This window comes from Strix uralensis, chromosome 18 (assembly GCF_047716275.1).
Source record: "Strix uralensis isolate ZFMK-TIS-50842 chromosome 18, bStrUra1, whole genome shotgun sequence".
Lineage (NCBI taxonomy): Eukaryota > Metazoa > Chordata > Aves > Strigiformes > Strigidae > Strix > Strix uralensis.
The window spans coordinates 16,850,669-16,873,489 of record NC_133989.1 but is presented as its reverse complement, the minus strand read 5'-3'; the positions used below and the strand labels follow the sequence as shown (position 1 = coordinate 16,873,489).

The 22,821-nt window shown below is 46.6% G+C and overlaps 1 protein-coding gene across 2 annotated transcripts; it reads right to left on the bottom strand.

The window, feature by feature from the left end:
* Window positions 1-1,026: 1,026 nt before the first annotated feature.
* Window positions 1,027-22,606, bottom strand: PIGU (phosphatidylinositol glycan anchor biosynthesis class U). Of its 2 annotated transcripts, none has more exons than XM_074888249.1 (12): window positions 22,394-22,606; window positions 20,656-20,720; window positions 17,948-18,007; window positions 16,934-16,996; window positions 15,444-15,553; window positions 13,664-13,764; window positions 11,630-11,727; window positions 9,294-9,448; window positions 8,622-8,765; window positions 7,670-7,794; window positions 5,582-5,724; window positions 1,027-2,815 (listed from the first exon to the last, which is right to left on the bottom strand). In XM_074888249.1, exons 1-12 carry the CDS (start codon window positions 22,521-22,523, stop codon window positions 2,702-2,704), a joined length of 1,308 nt encoding a protein of 435 aa, XP_074744350.1. In that variant the 5' UTR covers window positions 22,524-22,606; the 3' UTR covers window positions 1,027-2,701. The 2 variants fall into 2 exon arrangements, with proteins under 2 accessions (XP_074744350.1, XP_074744351.1); XM_074888250.1 differs by lacking the exon at window positions 22,394-22,606 and adding an exon at window positions 21,687-22,145.
* Between the last annotated feature and the right edge of the window lie 215 nt (window positions 22,607-22,821).

The following is a 22,821-nucleotide window of genomic DNA, read 5'->3' as shown; positions in this document are numbered from 1 at the left end:
ACCCCCTGCTCAGGAGCCAGGATGGGGCACCCAGTCCCTGCCTGAGCTGCCGTAGGGTGGCCCATCCCTTCCTTTGCCCTGTCCCTCTCCCTGCTCCTGCCCAGTTCCTGCTGCTGCCTCAACCTCCGTCCCTGTCCCTGCTCTTTCCATACCATGCCAGTGCTTCTGTCCCTGCCCATCCATTGCCTGTCCCTGCCCTTGCCACTGCACTGTCCCCACATTGCCCTTGGCCCTGACCCTTGACCCTGCTGTGTTCCTTTATCCCTTCACTGCCCCTTCCCCATTCCTGTCCCTGACCATGCACTTGCCCACTGCTCTGTCCCTATCCCTGCCTCTGTCCTTGCTCCTGCCAACCGTCCCTTGCCCCTTGCCCTGCACTGGCCTTGTTCCTGCCTCATCCCCTGCCCCTGGCCCTGGCCCTGTTCTGCCCATACACACAACTCTGCCCCTTCCTCTTCCTCCACTCCTCAGTGCTCGCACCGTTACCTCTTCTCAGGACCAATTTTTGAGTCCAACTTCGGGACCTGCTCCCCGAGAGACCTGGATGGAGCCAGCACAGGGGCTGGTGGGTGGCAGAGTGGGGCCCTGGGCACAGTCACAGGAGCAAATTCAGCTGCTGGAGACAGAGGATGGAGCCGGCTCGGTCCTGCCACCCCTGTCAGCATCAGCTCCCTCTTGCTGGCTGAACTATTTTCTGCACTGTGGGAAGAGGGGGCCTGTGAAATGGAGAACACCCAGACAGCCCCAGCTATTCACCCTCTTAATAAGTTTTCTTCCACACTGCTGTGGGGCTGAACTGTGCATAGCTGGCACTTCCTAAAACTGGAGTGGGTTTCAGCGTGCCTCAGAGACGTCTTGTTTGCCTTTTGGGGTGCCCCAGAGCCACTTGTTTTCCCTCCTGACCCCTGTGTTTGCTTTCAAGTCCCCTCACAACCCCTCCATGTGCCTCTTGGTGCCTCCCAGAGGTCCCACTTGCTCTAGACACCCCCCCATCTTCACCCCGCTCCCAAACCTGGAGCACACGAGTTGTTCAAAACTTGCACAGTTTATTATGCTCCTTGACATGCCACACAGCCAGCAGCCAGAGCAGCCCTGCCCCTGCCTGGAGGCCCAGGGCTGCCGCACGGCCTGGCCCAGCCACAGCGGCCGAGCAGGGGGGGCTGAGCTGGGCTCGGATTAACAACCCCCCACCAAAGCGCTAATAGCAGTGCAGTAAGGCAAAAGTTTTAATTGTCCAGAAGGAACGAAGAGCTGTTCCCACAACTGCCTGGGCACATCGGTCTCTCAGTTGCTATGTACCCAGGTGCAGTTTGATTTCGATGTTGTCACATTCCCAGCCCTTCGCCTTTCTCTTGGGATGGGTGGGGAAGCTGGCTGCCTGCTGCCCCGACACCAGTGGGAGGGCTTTCACACAGCAATTACCACTTCTCAGGCCACCAGGCAACCAGCAGAGCAGGAAGCCAGCCCGGTGGATTTGCCCCAGTGGGTCACATTCATGGGGTCAGCAGCGGCAGCAGCCCCCGGGTGAGCAGGTCTGAGCACAGACAGAGGGGAGCCACGGGGGAACCAGGGGGTTGTGCTCCAGCAGAGCCCCCCACGCACAGCCACAGGACGCCATCACTACTTGCAAGAGGGTAACGCGGGGAAGCGCACATCCCGTAGTGTTAAGCAGCTGTGGAACAGCTGGAGCCCAACAACTCTGCCACAGTGGTGGCTGAGCATCCTCCTGGATTTGGTCTGGGGCCTTAAAGGGGAGATTTTGACACCTCCTCATCCCCGGGCCAGGCAGGCAGCTTGGTCATTCCACACCCAGGCTGCCGTCCCAAGCGATCACAACGGTATGTGTAAGCCCTGCCCAGCTTTGCTACCCTACCGAAACAAGGAGTAGCAGGAGTTGATCTCCACAGCAGTGTTCCTTCTCCTGAGACCCTGTAATGTCACTGCGCAGCTCCTGACATCAAAGTGTCTGTGTTGCTTCAACGGGATACAGTGGTTACCCAGTACCACTCTGCTCCTGCTTTCACCCCAATTCCAGGCCTTACTAGTGTCTGAGCGCCAAGATTATTTATTACCTATGGCAGCAGCACCAGCCGTCCTCCTTCCAACGGGCCGTTCATCCTTGGTCAGCCATTGGTTTCACAAGCACCCACTGCGCCTGAGCACATGTGATTTTTCCACATCCCACAACAGTAGGAGAACCAAGAAATGGCACCTGCAGCCAGAGCTTAGGCACCAGGTACCCAGAGATTGCCTTGTGCCAGGCAGGAGCATTTCTGGTCAAAGCAGTGAAGGGGAAATTTCCAGGAGAAGCAAGTATCTCCAAGAAACAGTGATAGTAGTTTATGGTCTGAGCTCTTTCTGGGCCAGAGATTCAGCCCTGGTTTTAGCTCAGACACTCTCTCCAGTTCCTGCTGGACTGCCCAGAGTTGATGGCTGAGGTCGCAGTGAAAAGCACAGCTGAGGGAAGAAGGGAGATCCTCCAATGGAGGCACTGCAGCTCCTACTTGTAGCTCTTACAGTCTCTGCACTGAGCACACAGCTCAGGAGGGTATTCCCAGAAGAATCTCAGCCCTTTCTTTCAGTAGGTATCATTCCCAAAGTCAGACCTTATTCAGGGAGCCTTCCCCACCCACCCCACATACCCCAAGCTTTGCATGTTCCTTAGAGTGGTCCATGTCCCAGGGAATGGTGGGCACAATCCTTATTTCAAAACAAGCATGGCCTCTGTCCCATCCTGCCTTGTCAAATGGAGTCCGTGAGTGAGGTAGTACTCCCGCCGGAGGAAGGCATAGAAATAATCCGAGATGAGCAGGATCTGCAGAAGTGAAATGTTTAGACACATCAGTGATGCTTCAGAACAAGGAATAAAAAGGGACACGTGTCTGTCACAGACCCTGAAGGGGTTTAAGAAGTTCTTAGGCTGTTCATTACACTTTGCGAGAGGAGACACCGATCCTGTGAACACTCCTTGCCCACCGCCTTGCAGTATTAAGCCAAGGGAGACAAACTAATCTATTTGTTGCACAACCAGTGTGTTCTCACAGACATCTCCACTAAGGAGACAGCAGGTTCATCAACTGGCCAAAATATATGACAATGGCAGGTCCATCTGTGCCACAGTTTTACAGACCATCTCAGCCTCACCCACAGGACTCCCTCCATGCAAGCACTGTCACGCAGCTCAACCCAGATGCTGAAAGTCTCCTGCTGCTGATTGCTATCGAGCACTTGTGATTGTTTTTCAACAGCCGTTTCTACTCACAACAGGTAAGAAGCAGAAGGAATACCACAGCTCCCCAGGTCAGCCTTAGCAAACAGAAGCTTTAGCAGTTTAATAAAATAATACTTACCAGGTTAAAGTGTGAAGAGCTGAAATGTCAAGGCTGTGGCTTCAGAGTACAATGTCTGGGAGCAACACCAGATAAAAGCACTTCTTCCACCCCCACCACTTCTACATCTCCTTCCTGCCCCTGTGCTGTCATTGCCCTCTCTGTGGGGCAGCCAACCCTGTGTGTACGTTTGCACACTGTCTCCCTTTAAGTGGTGAACAGAGCTGGCTATCCCCCACACCTTCCCCTGATGCAGGTCAGGGCATGCTGCCACGCACAGAGACGCTGGCACTGTCCCGTGTTACTCAGATGGGCACACCTTAGGCTGGTATTGCCACCGGCGCGTTGTAGTGTGAAATCACAACTGAAGTGACTTCCAGAAAACTGCAGTGAACATGGAAACCTGATGTGGAAATCACAAGGTCCCTCTCCCCTCCTCAGTCCCACTTTGGTTGCACTGGGGCGTCACAGTGTGACTGCTCCCCTGCCTAAAAGCACCAAGAACTCAAGAGTGGGTCTCAGTGGTTTCTTGGCCAAGCTGCCTCTGCGGGGGCAGGCCCAGCTGCTCTAAGCGCAGGCTCAGCAGTGCCATTTGTGATTTAGCCTCTTGTAGTGCAACCCTTCCCCAGGAATGCTGACCTCCTCTGTCTGGAAACAGCATCACATAGAGTGGAAAGTGCTAGATCAAGCTCGGAGTTATTGTCCTAATGTCCCGACGCCCGTTAATGCACAGCTCTGGCACAAGGCCTCACCTGAAGTGCTGCAGAGCTAAGGGGACGGAGGGAAGGAGAGTCAGGCCGTCAGCCAGAGCCTGCCCGGGTTACTGTTAAATACAGCTGCTGCGGAGAAGGTTCAGTGGCAGGATGGGAGGATATGGAGGACTGCGTGGAGACTGAGGGGAAGAGAAACAGGGATGCAGACTGCCGAGGTCAAATTGCAAAGGAGAACAGAGAGAAAAGGGTAGATGTGCCCAGGGAGAGTGAAAACATCCACACTTACTCTGTTCGCTTGTTTTGCTGAACACTGTGGCTGACTACTAACATGCTGTATCAATATGGTTGATTTTACTTTTAACTGAACTTCTCTGCAGATGTCTTAATGGGAAAAGAGCGAGCTGAGGTTAGTAGGGATGAGGGCTAGTTCTGCTCACACAGAAATCAGAAAGCAGATTTTTGCTTTGTCTGCATTTACACATAGCACAAGACCTTGCAGGATCTGCTATGACTTTCTCAGGTAGAAAATAAAATCCTCTTAGAATATCCACACCTGTCACCTCTAATAAAAGTTTTACTATTCCTTTCATTCCATAGCAAGACATGTAGTTAGAGAGCTAGTGAACCACTCTCAATTTCCTTTAAGCCCTTCTCAGTAGTATACCTCTACTCCCTCATGCCACACTGCATGGAGTCTCTCTGCTTGTACAGAATGGGTGTCTGTCCCCATCTATCAAGGGGGTGGGGGATGTACAAGGAGATGATTTTCAGCCCCTGGCAAAACTGCTCTTCTAGTTTTAGAAGACAAACATAAATGGCTGAGGCACATTCAAAATAAAGGCAACTTTAACACGAAACGAACATTCTGCTCACCCACATGTGAAACTGTCCCAGAGCTTAGGCACATAAGAAATAGCACAGAGAAGAGGAAGGACTTAGAAAAGGTTGTAACAACTGTGTACATTGACTCCCACCCTCCAGGGGTGCAAGGCTCTGTTCTCCCTACGGCTAGTGAAAGTCATGTATCTAGAATGGCCTCGAGAGCAAGCCCTGGCATGACTGGGACCCTGCACGTGCCCGTAACGCCACGTTTCAGTGAGGTATAATGCTCAGAAAAATTGGTGCCATATCCCCATGTATGGGCAGTTCTCATTTGGCTGTTGTCTGGCCCCGCTGCTGCTGCCCCATGTTTTTTTCCACTTCCCCTCAGCTCACCTTCTCCATTCACGTGTGCTCTTAGTCCTGCCATACCGAGATGCTTTTCTCTGCTATCAAGCCACAGACTGTGTAACCCTGCACTACAGCCTGGCTGGATTGTTAAGCTACAGCTCAAATACTACAAGAACTCTTTCCCATTAGTGTGCCAGAAGGTAACGACTAGGCAGAGTTCAGCTGGAGCTAGGAGAGGCAGGAGGCTGCTGTGCAGGACTACACAGGATGCAAAGAGCCAGACACATCCTGCAGAATTCACTGTTGCTGGCAGGACACCCGACCCAGTGCCCACCCAAAGCGCAGCCCGCTTTGCCTCGCGCTACGAACCTGCCCTATGTTGAAAGTCAACGTGATGGCGTAATAAAAATTCGAGTTGGCACTTCCTGCATAAATCCATAGATGCCACAGAACGGGGAACAGGAGGGAGCAGACAACGAGCACACACGAGAGGATGAAGATGTTCCGGAGGACTGCAAAAGAAAACCAAGCTGTTAAAATGATGCTTTATTGGTGCTCACGCAACCAGCAACGGTATTTCGGGTATGTGGGGTGGGGGAGAGGTGCTTGCCAATGCATACTTCCCTCCAATAACCTTTCACAGTCTGCTTTAATAATTTTGTAAGAATTAATCAATAATTTCTTTTTATAATAACTAATTATAATTATTATAAGAATTCAGAGTTAACTCTTTATAAGAATTAACTTCTTAGTAAGAATTAATTAGTAATTTATTTTAGAAGAAATCCACTATATTTCCCTTTAAAATAAATACTTCTGCTTTTGCTTGAGCGTGAAATCCTCATGTGTAGCTCTTTCCTTCTAGGTCCTGCTTCCAAACACTCTTCCTCGGAGGACTTTGGCTTGTTAGTGTCTACACTACAGTAACTAGCAGTTTGGAGAAGGGCCTTTCCATCAGCACCACGATTCAGAGAGCAGAGTCTGCCATTCCCTAGCCTTGCCAAGCTGACGACAAAGGAAAAAAATGAACCTGTGGGCCACAGGAAAAGAGATACTTTCTCAGGAGGTGGTACGGAAATGAAAGAACCATAAAAGGAAGAAACTCATATTGGTCAAATGTGTTGACAAACACAGGACCTCGGGAGGTACAAGTGTGGCCAGAATCCATTAGTCTGTGTGAGTATGTGTCAGATGGACAAAAAGCAAGCACAACTTTGTCTAAAAGAGTTAGGAACTACTAGGCCAGCAAAGATTTTGTTTTCTGTGAACTATTCATGCCTGTCCTTTGGCAGCAGTATTATAATTCATCCCAGCTCTTGTGTGGCTGTGCTTGTCCATAGATCAGCCAATGTCCCTGAAGGTAACTGAGACTCCCAATCATTCTGCAGCTGAAGGGAGCTATCTGACATTTCAAGAGCATTGTCACATCCAAACCTGTTCACACCTATCTTTTTAAACTTCTGTTCAGTACATCTGTTCACTCACTGTGGGGTGGGAACATGTGACACATGACTATCCCTCTCACTGGTCACAGTGCCCTTATCTGATGCTTGGAACGCGCAGCTGAACTACGCTGAGTCGGGGTTTCTCAGAAGTACATCACCTGCTACGGCTGCAACATGCTCAGGGCTAGCCTGGGGCTTCCTGACCTGTTTCATCACAGCTGCTTTGGCCTTAGCTTTCTTTAGTCTGAAACTAATAGAGCCTAATATAGCCTAGAAACTAATAGGTCTCCAAATCTCTTGACTCCTGATTACGTCTCCTGACATCAGGCAGGCTAGCTGCCCACACACTTGGCCTGGGTCAGAGAAGACTGCAGTAACAGGCCCAGACAACCTGGCAGGGTTGGGCAATGCAGTTGGTTTAGGCAAGAAACACCAGGAAAAACACAGCACTTCCAAATCTCCCTAGTGTAGCAGTTTCTAGAGACTGAGTTTGAAAATCATCAGGAAGCTCTCTGGCAATTTAAAGAGCTAAAGAGGTTCTTTATGAAGCATTTAAGAAAAAATGGACAACTGCTTGGAGTAATTCAGTTACTTTTGCTCTAAGCAAACAAGCAGATACAAAACAACCAACCACTGCGAGGTGCAGGAGCAGTGTTCAAATTACACAGCCTTAAATGGGAGTGAAGCATTTGAAGAATCAATATACTTTAAATAAGTCACATCCCTTGCGCAGGACTGTAAAAGGTTCTTACAAAAAAGATAATCTTCAGATCAGCTTGGAGAGAAGGGGAAGATAAGGTACAAGTGAAACTTCCCTCCCTCAACCAATTTCAACTCTAGTCCTAAAGACACATTAGAGACTGTATCACCAGAAAAATCAAGCCTCCTTCCAGCCACCCCAAGGAGGCCACAACAGCCTGTGGACATGGGCCTAGTTTGGTTTAGTGGTGACAATTACTGGACAGGCCCTTGTCCATTCTAGATAAGCAATAATCAAACACAAAGAACTTACATCTGTAAAGGTGGCTCCAGACTGGAAGGAAGGCCATGTACAGCGCAATGTCTCCCACGGTGGGATAGGACTTGAAGATAGAAATGATTGCGATCTGGACAAACATGAAGAACACAGGGTGTTCCCTATAGAAGGGAAAAGACACAAAGGATAAGAGGATGCAGTAGGGCTTCTGGAAACTGGAAATAAATAGATTCATAGAATGGAAAATATCAGCAAGGACACAAATGTACTATGGGATAGGCTCAAAGAGGCTCTTGTACCCCTGTTCCCTCTGTACCCCAGCCTCTGAGTGCTGGGTGGGGTAGACGGAGCTGCTCTGCAGAGAAGCAGTGTAAGGGGGTGCACATCTGCTCACTGCCCTCACACAGGAACTTTGTGCCTCAACTCAACATACATTTAAACAGTTGGTCATCTGGGCTCTGTCTTATTCACTGAAAAGCAATCAGCACCTCCTCTCTGCAGGTTATTTGCAGAAGCCCATAGTTATCCCTCTGGTATGTCACGGCATCTGTATCCATTCCAAGTCAACAGGATAAGCTCACTGAGAATCCAGGCACGTTAATGGGTGTTTTTATCAGAAAGAAGGGTAACATCAGTGCAGTCTGCTAAGAATGTCCCCAAGTTTTCACCTTTTTTCTGACAATAAAGAATCTGAAGTTCCAGCCAACAGTTCTTGCTTTCTGACTACACTGGGTTACGCTGGCAGGGAGCAGGCACCCCTATAGCCTACATTTCTGCTCTCTCTTTTGATGCCTGTAACACATCTGTTGCATAGCAGAGCCCAACTCACTCAAAAGGAACAGAGATTGAAACTTTGGGAAATGAGGAGGATAGGCCCTATTGAAAAACCTATCTTTTTCAGGCTTAGAGATCCAGGCATCTGACACCAGCCTTACAAGCTTCCACCAGACAACTGAGAGTAAAAACACTAGCAGGGAAACATACTTACTTTAGCTTTATTGCCAAGGGAATGGTGTAGAAGAATACATTGATTTGAAACACGCATATGAAGAAAAGACTAAAGTGTTCAAACATCTCTGCAAAGAAGTACCAGAAAAGGCCAATATTGGGTGTCAGATCTGGAACGGAAAGGCTGAAATTTGAAAAGAAAAGTCAAGGTAACATTTTTAAATGGTTGTTTTTCACTGCCCTTCTTCTGTTACATTAATTAACCATTGTGTGCTACTGGATGGAGGACCTACATTTTAAATCTGTGGAAGAGAAACCAAAGGGGTGAAAACCTCAAGAGAAAAGTGACTAATCCTTCCCTATGCCCCTGAAGGATTTAAACTGTTCCCAAGCAGACATTTCTCCAGAGATGAAAATTTCACAGCCATGGTACATCAACAATCAAATCCATTTCCAATCAACTCAGTGGAAAACATCTCCTGTCTTCTCTAATTCTTTCTGTTACTTAATTAACAGAAGTTGGCTAATGACTTAATTAACAGAAGTTGGCTAATGCCTGCTCTCCTCCACACACTATTTCTCTTCTTGCATTGCCAGTAAAATCACAGATCACATGCTCCTTAGGACAGTGAGTGGGGCGCCTGTGTGTGATGCACAAGAAACAACATGGTGTGGCTAGACAGAAAAAAACAGTAAAAATCCTTATACTTACATAAACCCGTAAACAGATGGGATAAAATCCCAGGAATTGAGGAGGAAGAAGGAGAGGCAGATGATGACCACCAGGCTGCACAGATACAGGGCTGTATACTGCATGGTGTAGAGCCAGAAGCTTTTACTTTTCAGTTTTATTGGTATGAATTGACGCTGAAAATGAAATACAAGAAGGCAGATATCCCTCATCAAGTGGAAAGCCCCAATAAAGTCTTAAGTGTTCAGAACATAATTTTAAATTGATGAAAGAAAGCAAACACTGGCACTATGGCACTGAAAAGAGCATCTCTCGAGCAGGATTTGCTTGATGTTCTTCACTCTGGCCAATTAAGTAATACACATCGCAGATATTTCCAGAACTACAGTAGCTAAGCTGGTCATTTCTGCTTGCAGTGAGTCATCTCATGTACTCAGTGTAAGATTTACACATACGTCCTCACAGCTACACTTGTATCTTAGATGTCTGCACTACTGTACTGCTGCCTGCCTTCTACTGCGTGCACCCACATCGGCTGAGTCACCCAGAGCCCTGCTCCGTGACCCGCCACTCTGTGATGCCAGGTCTCCACCACATGGCCTGGCACTCATGCTCTGCTGAAATCAGGGAAAGAGGACATCCAGTGGGTTCCTAAGCACAAAGGAGCCCCCCTAAAAGGCTGCCTCCTCAGACAAAGACACCTGCTGCTGTCCTGCCACTGCCACATGCCCTGGTCACATAACATGACATATGGGTATCTCACTCCAAGAGGTCCCCTGACTGCATTTGTAAAGACAAATACACACACAGGGGCAAACACCTTTGGGAATTGCTCAGAGTTCTGCAGCTCCAAGTCAATGATGTAGCTTTTCCATTTGGTGCTAGGGTTTACATTGGCAGGAGATGAACAGAGAGCCAGCTCTAACTGATGGGGGCTCTGTGTAAAGCATGCTCTGTTTTCTCATAGCGTGCTTAATGCTACTTGCTGGAACAATGTAAGCAAGTTTACCAAGGATTTTTGGCAGGACAGATTGGAAACTGCTGGAGAAAAGCTATTTAATTCTATACAAAGAATGCAGAAAAGTTCATTTACAAATCTGGATAAAAGAACACACACTAGCACGATCCCCCATACAAGTTGCAAATTAGGCATTCACATATCAAAGCACTTGTTGTTGCTTGTGGATGCAATGCTTGTACTTGATGTCACTTTACTTTGACAAAAGTTAAAAGAGAACAAATGAGACCAAAATATAAAGTATGTGAAGTAAATGCTCCTAAAAATTATCAAACTGAAAAAGCAACACCGAGTCTGTAGAAGTTCTTGTCTTGCAAAGAGTAGCAATAATAAAATTTCTGAAAAAAAAGTAAGAGACATTCATGTCAGAGAGTCAGGGAAGGAAAATGGACTAGAACTGACTCTCTGTTCTCTTTTGAAGCTCAGAGATTTGAGAATAGGTTGTAATGAACGAAAGATTAGCTATAGAAATCATGAGGGAGACAGGACAGAAGCAACCAAGAAAGTCTAGTGCAACACCCAACAGCAGGACTTTCAGAATGGCAAAATAATGAAAACGATCACCAAGTGATCTGTGAATTGGGGTAAGAGTCCTCTGCTAGTGGTCACAGCCTCACCTTGCTCCCATATCAGAGTAAGACTAGCAAATGATCAATTTTCATTAAGTGTATTATAATTTGGACTCTCAGTTAAGTCACTGTTTACAGCATCAGCACAAGAGCTAAGAGAGGGACCAGTGCGAAGTGTGCAGGCGAACCAGGGATGAATCCACTCACTGGAAAGAGCTGCTCAGCTTTCAACCCTACCCCTGCCTGCAGCTGTGCCTACCAGCCTACTGCTGGGCTAGTTCTGCCCGGAGCAGTGTCCATCTGTTGAGGCACTGTGTACCCATGAACGATCAAGGTCAGCCCTGCTGGCATTCAGGGGTCTTGTTAATGTGGAGGGAAGAAGGCCAAGGGCAACCAGCCACTTACACAAGCACATGCCTTTTGCCGTTAAACTCCAAATCAGCTTTTCCAAGTTTGAGTGATTCAGACATACAGCTCCTCATTCAAACACAGCTCACTGATCCACGTCAGTGCAAAGGAAATTCTCCAGGTTTAAAATCCTCATTGCTATTCACACAACACGAAGAACAGCACTTACTTCAGGCAACCTAAACATCAGCCAGTTCTGTAGATGACTTTCTACACACGGGCATCCCCATTAAGGCTTCAAACTTTCCATGGCTTGAGGAGAGTCACTTTTTCTGAAACTCAGGACTTGCCCAACTCCCCTCTCGATAGCTAAGGACTGTCTCTGCACAGATGACAGGTACCAACAGTTAGAAATCATATACCTGTAGAAGGTAAAGGAGTGCTGGAGCAAACAGTGTGAGAGGGTAGAGTGACTGGTATGTTGCTAAGGCCAGGAACACAGCACTGAGGAAGGCACTACCTGCAAAGAGAAAAAAGAAATGTTCATTTGTAAGGAACATTTAATATAAACATTCTTACAGACAGGAAGTCCAAATGGGAAAAAACACATAACCCTCTGCAGGGGCTTTACAAATATCCAAACACCACCTAAAGGTGTTTTTAGCAGAATGTGTCCTGGAGTGTCCTTTTCTTAACTACATTTTGAATAGAGAATGACTCATACCAAGGTGATTCTCTCACAAGGAAGAATCGCTGACTGGTTTATATCTCCTATCGTTCACACACAGGAAGAGATTCGTGTAATTCAGTCTATGTACAGACTGCTGTTTATGCATGGGAATGCAGTCACTTAAGTCATATCCACGTGAAACAACTGTTATACTGAGCATGCTGGATAACCTCGTCACCAGAATGTGTCAGGGCCCTCAGCAAAGCTTTGTGAAAGAGAGCAAGTGAAAGTCTGCAGCTAAAGGAATGAAGTGGCATTAGCCCTACATTACAGATACCAAAACCGAGGCAGAGAAAGGATTAGCACAGTTTTTTCAAGTGGTCTTAAAAATATGAATGCCTATGCTGAAGAAGGCATTTATCTGAGGTGTCTCAGGTTGAGCTAAGCGCTGACTACTCACATTGCCCAACTACCAACATCAGAAATCAAGTCCAAGAGGTCCCAGGTTAAACAATAAAAATACAAGCACCCAGTGCAGTAGCCTGGTTACAGCTTTGTCTTACGTCGCTTGATGGAAGTCATCTATAAAAATACAGCTCAGACAGCAAGAATCCTGACTCAGTGCATTGCACTGTCAGCCTACTGACATCACTCAGTAAACTTCTCTCTGCTTCCACCTTTTGAAAGAGGAAAATACAGGGTCACCAGGTGATGAACCTTCTCCATTCTTCAACTACACTCTCCTAGACAGAAACCTCCCTATCCTCTATTTTATCGAGTGTTCCATTCTGCACAGATCTAAATAATTGGTGCCCAGAAATCATAGTCATAACCTGATATCCTCTCTTTGCCCACTTTAAAACTAGAGGCTGCCACACTCCCAATGGGGGAGAAAACACAGGGGACAGCCACTACAGTTTTGTCTATGACTGGACAGTTTAACTAAATGGAGCCCACACGTTTGCTTTTAAACCAAAACCCCTCCTGCCTCGATTAGTTGGTAATTGGAGGAAAACTTTATTTTGGAAACACTAACAAAACCAATCTACATCAGCTTTCTTTGTGATGTCTGGGTCTGGGCACCGCTGGAGACAAGAGATCAGACTGACCTTTCCTCTGATGCAGCAGAGAACTCTGAAAACTTATGTGACTAGTACAAATCACACATGCTAAAAGACTTTAGTACTGGGGAGTCATAAAAGAAACAGAAACCTGGTATTATACACAAAATGAATGAAACAGCTATTCTGTCATAATCCGTTCAACTGTGCCAGTATGAGTCTTTGGTTACTGTTTCTGCTTCCCCAAAGCTCAATTAGCCAATTTCAAACCAAACTTACAACTGTGAATGAAATCCAAATAATAGCTGCAGGCAACTGCTTGCTTTTGAATAAAAGTTCAAAGACACACTTTGAAAATAAATTGCCTACAACACTTTAAGTGCATATTCATGTACAAAAATAAAGAGCAGCAGAGCATAATGTCCTCCTACACAGAGACATGCATTTTCATAAACAGAAAACTACTTGAAGTCATCCAGGAAAAGGAGTCAATTTTTAGAGATAAAACTTCTAGGTACACTGAGGTGAAAGTAAGTTTTGACTTGACTATAAAGTCTCTTGATCTCGTCATTTCAAGTAGAACTTTGCTCCAGTCCCATTTCTGCTGTGTTTCACAGAGATCTTTGTAGTAATCATATCTGCAAAGTTCCACCTTGATTTAATTTCTGCCACTTTTCTAATCTTTCTACAAATTCATAAAGTACCATTTTTTCTTCATTTATTACCTTTTATTGTAGCTAAAATGAAGAATGCAATGACAGTGTTGTTGATGGCGCAGGTGGACTTTGCCACACAAGACATCACAGTGTATGGGTTTAACAGATAGCTGAAAAAGAAAGTTACATTTGAAAGACATAGCATCTAATTAAAGAGATGTTCAAAGGAAAAAACAGATGCACTTTCCCATTTCTTTTTGTTTATTTACATTTGGTGGGATCCTCTCATCATCAAATTAACTCAGTTCTCAGTCTGGAGCAAAAAACAGATCTTTGGATTGTAGCCTGGGACACAGTGTCCACAGGGAGCACATGGGAGAAAAGGAGACAGTTTGGAAAACGTCTAAAATGAAAGTTCTATCCTAGAAAATTAGTACCAAAACAGTTTCTTGCTTTGCAGAAACACTGTGCATTTATTCAGTCAGGCCTAGGATTATGGGGTCCAAAGTAAACTCTTTCTGCTACTCACATCTACTGGCTCTGAAGAAGTAATAAAACCGAGAAGACAGCAAGATGGAAACAAATCCTGAGACATTAGCAGAGTTTCCCCCAACACAATTGCACCTGCACACTCCTGCTATGGCAGAGCAATCATTTATGTTCTCTATGGCAGGATCTGAGCACAAAATCTTCCAGTTATGAAAATATGAAAATCTTGCATATTTTAATTGGAATTGTGGAAAGACAGCAAACTCTGAACACCTTTACCTTCCAGAATACAGCCACACTTTATTACTAAGGATGCCAGCTCCTTTTGGAAATGAGAATTACAAGAATCTCATTTAATTAGGTTCAAAGGACAGAAAAATGTTTGGAAGGATTACCAATACAGTAAGCAAGATAATGTATCGATCAACCTCATTAATAACTAGATCAATCATCAGAGTGAGCAGACAGGGCTGATGATTTCCTAGTTATCTCTTCACATTTTTCCTACTTCTCTGAGTCCAGTCTGCCTTTTTCTGTGTTTCCAGAGAGACAGCCTACAGCAGGATAGGTACAATTTAAGCCAACTTTGCTGTGGTAATGTGCAACAATGTTAAATACAAAACAGTCTGCAATTTACCCACTCTACCTTTCTCGCCCTGGGGAATTTACCATTTTACAAAATTCATACAAAAATAAGAAAAAATAACAACTAATCTCTCTCTGACACAGAATAATTAAGATTGTAATGTATATATGTCAATGAAAAAAAACTCAACGAAAAAAATAAAGTACCTTGCTTGCATATTATTTGTTTTAGTTGAAGCTTGCTAAAATAAAAAAAATGTTTAGTACACAGAGGAACACCAAGACACAGCATTATTAAGATGACAAAATATCTGAATTGTTATAAGCAATGCCGGGATATTCAAGTTGTGATATTCAGCAAACATTTTGTCCAACTGCTCAAAAATTCTCCTAACTTTTCTGAAAAGATGCCTGAGACATTTGGGAGGCATAGAATCAATTTTGATAACATTAGCATACAGGCAAATAAATGAGAATGGGATCTGTGCAGGTACATTCTTGCTACCAAATTAATGACCTTATGCTGTTGAGCCTTAGAGGGCCTGAGTGAATGTACTTGTTGGCAACAGACATTTGGAAAAGTATCTGTTTTTTACTTTCAAACTGAGTATTCAGGGCTGGGGGGATTTTTATGTATAACAGGAAATTCAGAATTTCTGGGGGAAAAAACCCCCAACCTTCAACAAACATTGAAGCCCCAAATCAGACAAATAAAACCCAGAGGGAGCTGAGGAACCAAAGCAGCGTACTGCAGCCTACAAGAAGCAATACTTACAATAGTGCTACCTTGAGGGGGATGTAGTGCATTTCCATGGGTGTCTGGATGAGTTCAGCCACATCTGGTGCATATTTATCCAGTTCTATTAGGAACTTTTGCTTTTTGAACTGAACAAGGGAGAATGACCAAAGACTGTCAGATGAGGAAAGTCATTATTTCTTATTACTCAGGATTTCCGTTACTGTAAGACATATATGAGCCCCAGACATGAGGCAAAACTCATGTGAGGTGTTGTACAAACAGAAGAAAACCCCCACTCTCTTTTCCTAAATACTTAACAACTGAAGTCGAAGTCAGAAGAAAGCAGATAATCTCTACTTATTTGAACTTCCTTAATTCCCAGTGTTTAGCTCTTGACACAGCTGCCAGTGAATTCACCACACTAGAGTTTAATACTTCCAATCTTCCTAAAGCCTGTCTGGATCTCCAGTGAAAAGCTGACTTTATAAATTCATTGTTCAACATACAAGCCCCTGAGAAACCAAGTCACAGAAGTATGCAGTCTTTGTTATTTTGAAGACAGAATACCTCTATGTCAAATCTCCTTTAGGGACCCAAAATCTCTCTCTTTAATCTATCTTGTTCTATGATGCTCTCTATGGAAACAAAAGAGAAGTGTGAATTATGAACCTACTGAATTATGGCATGGTGAGACTGAAGGAGAGAGATCCTGGCAATAAATTCTCAACGAGCAAAGTAACTCACATGCAGGTTTTTACACATCTGCAGTCCTTTGAGCTACTGATAAGAGAGAGCTGGGAGGAATCACTCACCTCCAAATACATGTACTTATAATTCAAAAGGAACAAGTAATATCTGGTGTCAGACTTTCACCCTGCTCACCAGAATATTTATGTCACCTCAGCATCCTTGAAACGTTTTATTCCTTCCTTTACACATTTCCAATCTGTGTATTAACTCACGCTGTGTGCAAACACAAACCCTGTTCAAGCTAAAACATTCCAGGCTCTAGCTACAAAATGTACAGAAGATTGTAGCAGGAGCAGAGGGGAGCAAAGGGTGCTCAAGTCTTGCCAAATCCATAGTCCAGTAATCAAATTCTGCCTGCTGACAACTGCCACAACTGAAGGTGGGTTTTCAGTACATGTTCCAAAATCTCACATCTCTTGAGTATGTGACCCTAGACTTGTCTGCATTTCACTGGCTATTGCATTCTCACAAATTTCTCAAATTCTTTATACTCCTTTCAGATCAATGTATCTACACTGCTGTGATCATCATTCAAGTGCAGTGTGGTAGCTACAGACACTAACTTGTTTCATACTGTAATACAGCTACAACAAAACTTAAAATACCTCAGTTGTTTACCACATTAAGTGCCCATGTTTATTGATCATCCAGATGTGATCAGATCTACTGCAACACAGACTGGTTGATACTGCATCCTCTGGCATGTGTTGTCTTTGGTACAAGATAATTATACTTGCTGGGAGAAGAGGACCAGCAACACTAACAAGTCAGCTTACCACAACTTTGTTGAAGTCCTGGATGGCCAAGTAAAGGGCAACAGCAGTTAGCACATCAGTTATCTAAAAAAGCAAGGCACAGACAGACTGGCTGTAAGCAAAATAAACAAATGGAGAAAAAGATATTGGGCAGTACTGAAATGCTGAATAAGGATTCTGGTCTGACATGGCTCACAAGAAGAAAAAACAACCTTTAAAAACACTAGATTGCTGATTTGTACACTGTGCTCACACACCACTGCTTAACCTTGAAGCCATGATCTGTATCAAAGATATTAATATTTACAAAACAAGGGAATGGGGAATTAAGGGGAATGAAATTGTTAATGGAAAGAAGTGTGCGAGGGTAATGGGATCGGTGGTCTAATTAGAGCACAGGCAACACTGGGGCAGTGCCCAGCTGGCTAAGCCCACCTGGCCATTAACCCAGCATGACAGTGCCTTAAGCTGTCCCCAGCGTACCAGGCAGCAGCACAGTCATTGCACAACCAGCACAAGGGCTGTAGCTCTGCCGGAGACCTGCCCAGCAGGGATTTGCGGAGGGAGGCTCCACCAGGTGGCATGAGCAGCCAGCTGTATGATTTCTGTCCTTCTAAATTATGCAGAACTCAGATAATAGTTTACAAGAGACATTTGGAGGACTAACCCGTTTGTGCTCTCTGCCTGGGCTTTGGCAATGGGTTTTAGTGAGAAACACAGCAAAGTCGGGATTAGGCTGGGGGGACAAAATACCCAGACCTGTAAGAAGTAACCTTTGAAACTTGAAAGCAAATGCCAACTTCCCATCCCTCTGTGGGGATACTTACCTAACCAAGAGCTCACAAAAAAGGGAATATGTACAACAATGTGGGTTTGTACAGGCAAAGCTCTCTTCCTAATTAAACTGTGAGCTCAGCAGGAATCTGCACTACAAGGAGGATGAAGACCCCCAATTCTTGCAGGAGTAAAAGGAAAGTCACACTCAGCATTTCACAGAATGGGACCTTTCCAGAGGAGCTTTCCAAGAGCACTTACCATGAACACAAATTCTGCGTATTCAATCAGGAAGTGAAAGAGATATATTATCAGTGGGGTCTAAAAGAGAGCAGAAGGGAAACCCATGTCAAACACTGTCCAGATAAAACAACTGGCAATTTGATGAGAAAAATGGAGTAGTACTATGAGAGACGACAAAAGCTCATTTTCCTTAGCCTCTTCTACAGTGCTGTTACTTCAGAGTAAAGTGATTAATCAAAACACACTTACTAGTCTTTCTCCTTGCAAAGTTCTCATTACACTTTATAAAAGATACCATCAACTTTGAAAATTATACTCTATTCCAACTTTTCAATTCTACTACTATAGTGGTAGAGTTACAATAGAAACCATATAAAGATCAGCCTTAGAAAATAATTTTTTCAGGTTGTTTACAGACACTTCTGAAAGTATTTACTACATAGATGGTTTCACTGTTTAGCCTCTTGTTTAGATGAGTCTTTTATAAAGCAAAAAGAAAAAAGCATGTTAAAAACAATAAGCAGTAGGACTACAGTCCTATCATCCTCTTACTCCCACCCACAGCTTTTTCCTTCTAGGGTAAGAGGAATCACAGAATTGTCTAGGTTGGAAAAGACCCTGAAGCTCCTCCAGTCCAACCATGAACCTCACACTGACCGTTCCCAACCCCACCAGATCCCTCAGCGCTGGGTCAACCCGACTCTTCAACCCCTCCAGGGATGGGGACTCCCCCCCTGCCCTGGGCAGCCCATTCCAACGCCCAACAACCCCTTCTGCAAAGAAATACTTCCCAAGAGCCAGTCTGACCCTGCCCTGGCGCAGCTTGAGGCCATTCCCTCTTGGCCTGGTGCTTGTTCCTTGGGTCAAGAGACTCATCCCCCCTCTCTGCACCCTCCTTTCAGGTAGCTGTAGAGGGTGATGAGTTCTCCCCTCAGCCTCCTCTTCTCCAGACTAAACCCCCCCAGGTCCCTCAGCCGCTCCCCATCAGACCTGTGCTCCAGACCCTGCACCAGCTCCGTTGCCCTTCTCTGGACACGCTCGAGTCATTCAATGGCCTTTTTGGAGTGAGGGGCCCAAAACTGAACCCACTCATCGAGGGGCGGCCTCACCAGTGCTGAGCACAGGGGTCAGATCCCTTCCCTGTCCCTGCTGGCCACGCTATTGCTGACACAAGCCAGGATGCCATTGGCCTTCTTGGCCACCTGGGCACACTGCTGCCTCCTGTTCAGCCGGCTGTCAATCAACCCCCCCAGGTCCCTCTCTGGCTGGCAGCTCTCCAGCCACCCCTCCCCAAGCCTGTAGCGCTGCTGGGGGTTGTTGTGGCCCAAGTGCAGCACCCGGCATTTGCCCTTAGTGAAGCTCATACAGTTGGCCTCAGCCCATCGCTCCAGCCTGGCCAGGTCTCTCTGCAGAGCCTCCCTACCCTCGAGCAGATCAACACTCCCACCCAACTTGGTGTCATCTGCAAACTGAGTGAGGGTGCACTCGATCCCCTCGTCTAGATCATCAATAAAGATGTTAAACAGGAGTGGCCCCAAACCCGAGCCCTGGGGGACAGCACTCGTGACCGGCCACCAACTGGATTTAACTCCGTTCCCCACAACTCTTTGGGCCCGGCCATCAGCCATTTTTTTACCCAGCAAAGCGTGTGCCCATCCAAGCCACAAGCAGCCAGTTTTGCCAGGAGAATGCTGTGGGAAACGGTGTCAAAGGCCTTACTGAAGTCAGGGTAGACAACATCCACAGCCTTTCCCTCATCCAATAAGCAGGTCACCCTGTTGCAGAAGGAGATCAGGTTTGTCAGGCAGGACCTGCCTTTCATAAACCCATGCTGACTGGGCCTGATCCCCTGGTTGTCCATTATATGACTTTTAATGGCACTCGAGATGACCTGCTCCAGGTCAGGACCTGCTCCTCCTTCCAGAGGACCTGCTCCTGCTTCCAGAGGAAGAGCATGTTTCTGAATTATTCCCATGACAGAAAAGCTTAATCTGGGAGCACTATATTTACATGGTGTAAATTCAGTCTTCACTGTGAGAAAATATACTTATTTTGAAATACTTTTAAAATAATGTGATGGTATAAATAAGCATAGGAAAATATTCACAGTCTGGGAAAAAACTGTTTAAAGGAGAATTTATTGAAGAGAAACAAGTTTTCAGAGGTATACAAAGTATCTGCCTCACCCCCAGGTGACACTATGTATGAGTGTCCCTTCCTATCAACAAGACCACTCGAGGGCACAAACCCCCACAGGTGCTTAAGGCTGGAGGAAGGAGGTGTTTTCAAAATGAGGAGTAAACGTACTGCATGCTTGTGCTAATGTTACTATTTCTGCAAATGCAGGAACTGAAGATGCTGCTATCCAGTAAAATTATGTTCAGACTCACAATGACACTGTCCCTCCCTGCTCTGGCTTCTGCTGACAGAAACATCTGGATGTGAACAGAGTATTTTACTTATTACAGATTTCCCTTATTTCAGACTCTCCTTATGCAGTAACAAATATTACTACGTCTATCATCTGCACAGCAACAAGTTATTCTGTGATGAACTGTGTTTGCTCATTGTGCTAGTCACCACATACACAACTGTTGCACAGGCAACTACATGACTGCAAGTTCTCTGAAGTCTCTGGGACAAGACAGGTCCCCAGCCTTTGCCAGTCTGTGAACAGTAAGACAAAGAAACGTGCCACTTAAATAAAATGAAGCATGCATACCAACCTCATGAAAAATAGCTCCAGAATATGGCGAGACACCTAAATCCAGCAGAGCTAATCCTTCAACCACTGAAACACAGAAAACACCGGCATTAGAATCCTGTAATGTGGGAAGAGAAACACTGAATCGCCATCTGAATGGGTGACACAAAATCTCACAAGGCCAACAACCAGATAGAATGGATTGCTTCCTAACTTCTGCCATGCAAATTTCTTTAGTACTGAATGGTCAGTTGTAGTCTATTTATTTGTTTCAGCGAAAAACTTTACAGCTGAAATGTTTTCTACTTAGCTATATACTTACTGATTTTAAGTCACCTATTATGCGATACATGATATCTATGCTGAAGAAATACTTAATTCTAGGAGGACAAATCATCACATAATACAGAATTTGAACTATTTTGCCTAAGTAGAGGGACCTGAAAGGTCCAAAACCACAATAAAAGAGCAGAAATGAATACACATTACCAGGCAAAGCTAAAAGTTTTATCCATTGTAGAAACTTCCTGACATTTTGCAGCCTTAATTCAGATCCTTTGCAATCATGTAATTACAGCTTGCACTGCAATGTATACACATTTTTCCAGAGGATCTCCACCTCACTGAGCACAAAGGTTCCCTGGGGATTGAGCAGCATATGCAGTGAAAGAAGCTATAGGAAATGGGTCCGTTTTTTGAGAAGTAAATGAGGCAGGAGACTGCAAGAAGCAACAAGAGGTTCTCAGTTCAGGGGTATGCTGCAGAAGTCGATTCTGTCTCTGCCACGAAGTTCTCACATGATGACAGCCCAGACTTTTCAAGGTGATCCTAACTGTGCTCCTTACTATCTAGATGCCTACCTCCATGCTCTAAGGTAAGATTTAGAAAGTATCCATTGCTGCAAGGGAATTCTTGGGAGCTGTATTTTGAAACTACAACGTGTGAAGTGCTGCACACTGGAGCAGAGGCCTCAGGTCATCAAATGCATTCATGCTTTTGATCTTTATTACTCTGGGCCACTGTTTTCCACCCCAAAACTGCAAATAATTTTACCTGCATAATAACTGGATATTATTTTTCCCAAAAGGCTGTCTTTAAAATAAATTAAGGTTCCTAATGGGCTCAGATGCTACAGAGATGAATGCCACCGAAAAGCCTTGATTAATCTGCACCTCGGTCTTCAGAAGAGAATTTGAATCACGTTGGTAACAAGGTGTGGGGCCACAAACTGTACAAGGAAAATGAAACGGTGAGTAGCTCTGCACGAACTGGGAACCACGCGGTCGTGTTCACACCACGGAACAGTGCTTGTGTCGTTACAGCGTAATGAAAGCGACTCAACCACGGCTGCTGGGACTGCATGTTCCGGGCCAGACCGGGGCATCCTGCCCTTCTGCGGCCAGCCTGACACCATCCGTCCGTGACCACCACGCCTGCCCTCGGCCCCGCGCCCCTCCCGTCCCCTCGCAGCTGCCGAGCCCTCGCTCTCTCCTCGGGGACAACCGCCGCGGACCGTTTCGTGCAGCTTTTCGTCGGGCCCGGGAGAGGAGCGGCCCGTCCCCAGCCCCGGGACTCCAGCCCGGCCCTGCCCGCGGGGCCGTGCCCCGGCCTGGCGCCGAGCGCGGGACAGGCCCTGCCCGCCTGCAGCCGCGCTGCCGGCCCCGGGCGTCCCCAGCCCCGGGCGGCCGCCCCACGGCGGGCCTCGGCCCATTCAGTCGCGCCGGGGAGCGGTGCCGCGGGCCGGGCCCGCCGGGCCTCACCTCGCTTCCAGGCGTTTAACGGGGACGCCACCTCGACCCGCTCGGAGATGAAGGCGGCGAGGCTGGAGCGGTAGAGCACGGCCCGGACCGTCACGGCCACCAGCACCACCAGCACCAAGGGAGCCGCCATGCTCGCGGGCGGGCAGCGGCCGCCGCCGGCTGGAGTTCCCGGGCGGCGCCAACGCACCGGCCCGGCCGCCAGCACTACATGGCCCGGCAGGCGCCGCGCCGCCGCTTCCCGGCACCGCTCGGGAGCTACGGCGGGCGCGGCGGGACGAACTTCGCCGGGGCGCGAAGGCTGCCGGCGCTGGCCCGCCCGGCGAGGGCGGCAGCGGCCGGGCCCGACGGCGGGGGGGGGACACGGCCGGGGACCCCGGCGCTGCGGGGCGGCTGGGCCCGGGGCGGGTGTCCCGCTGCGCACCCCCCGA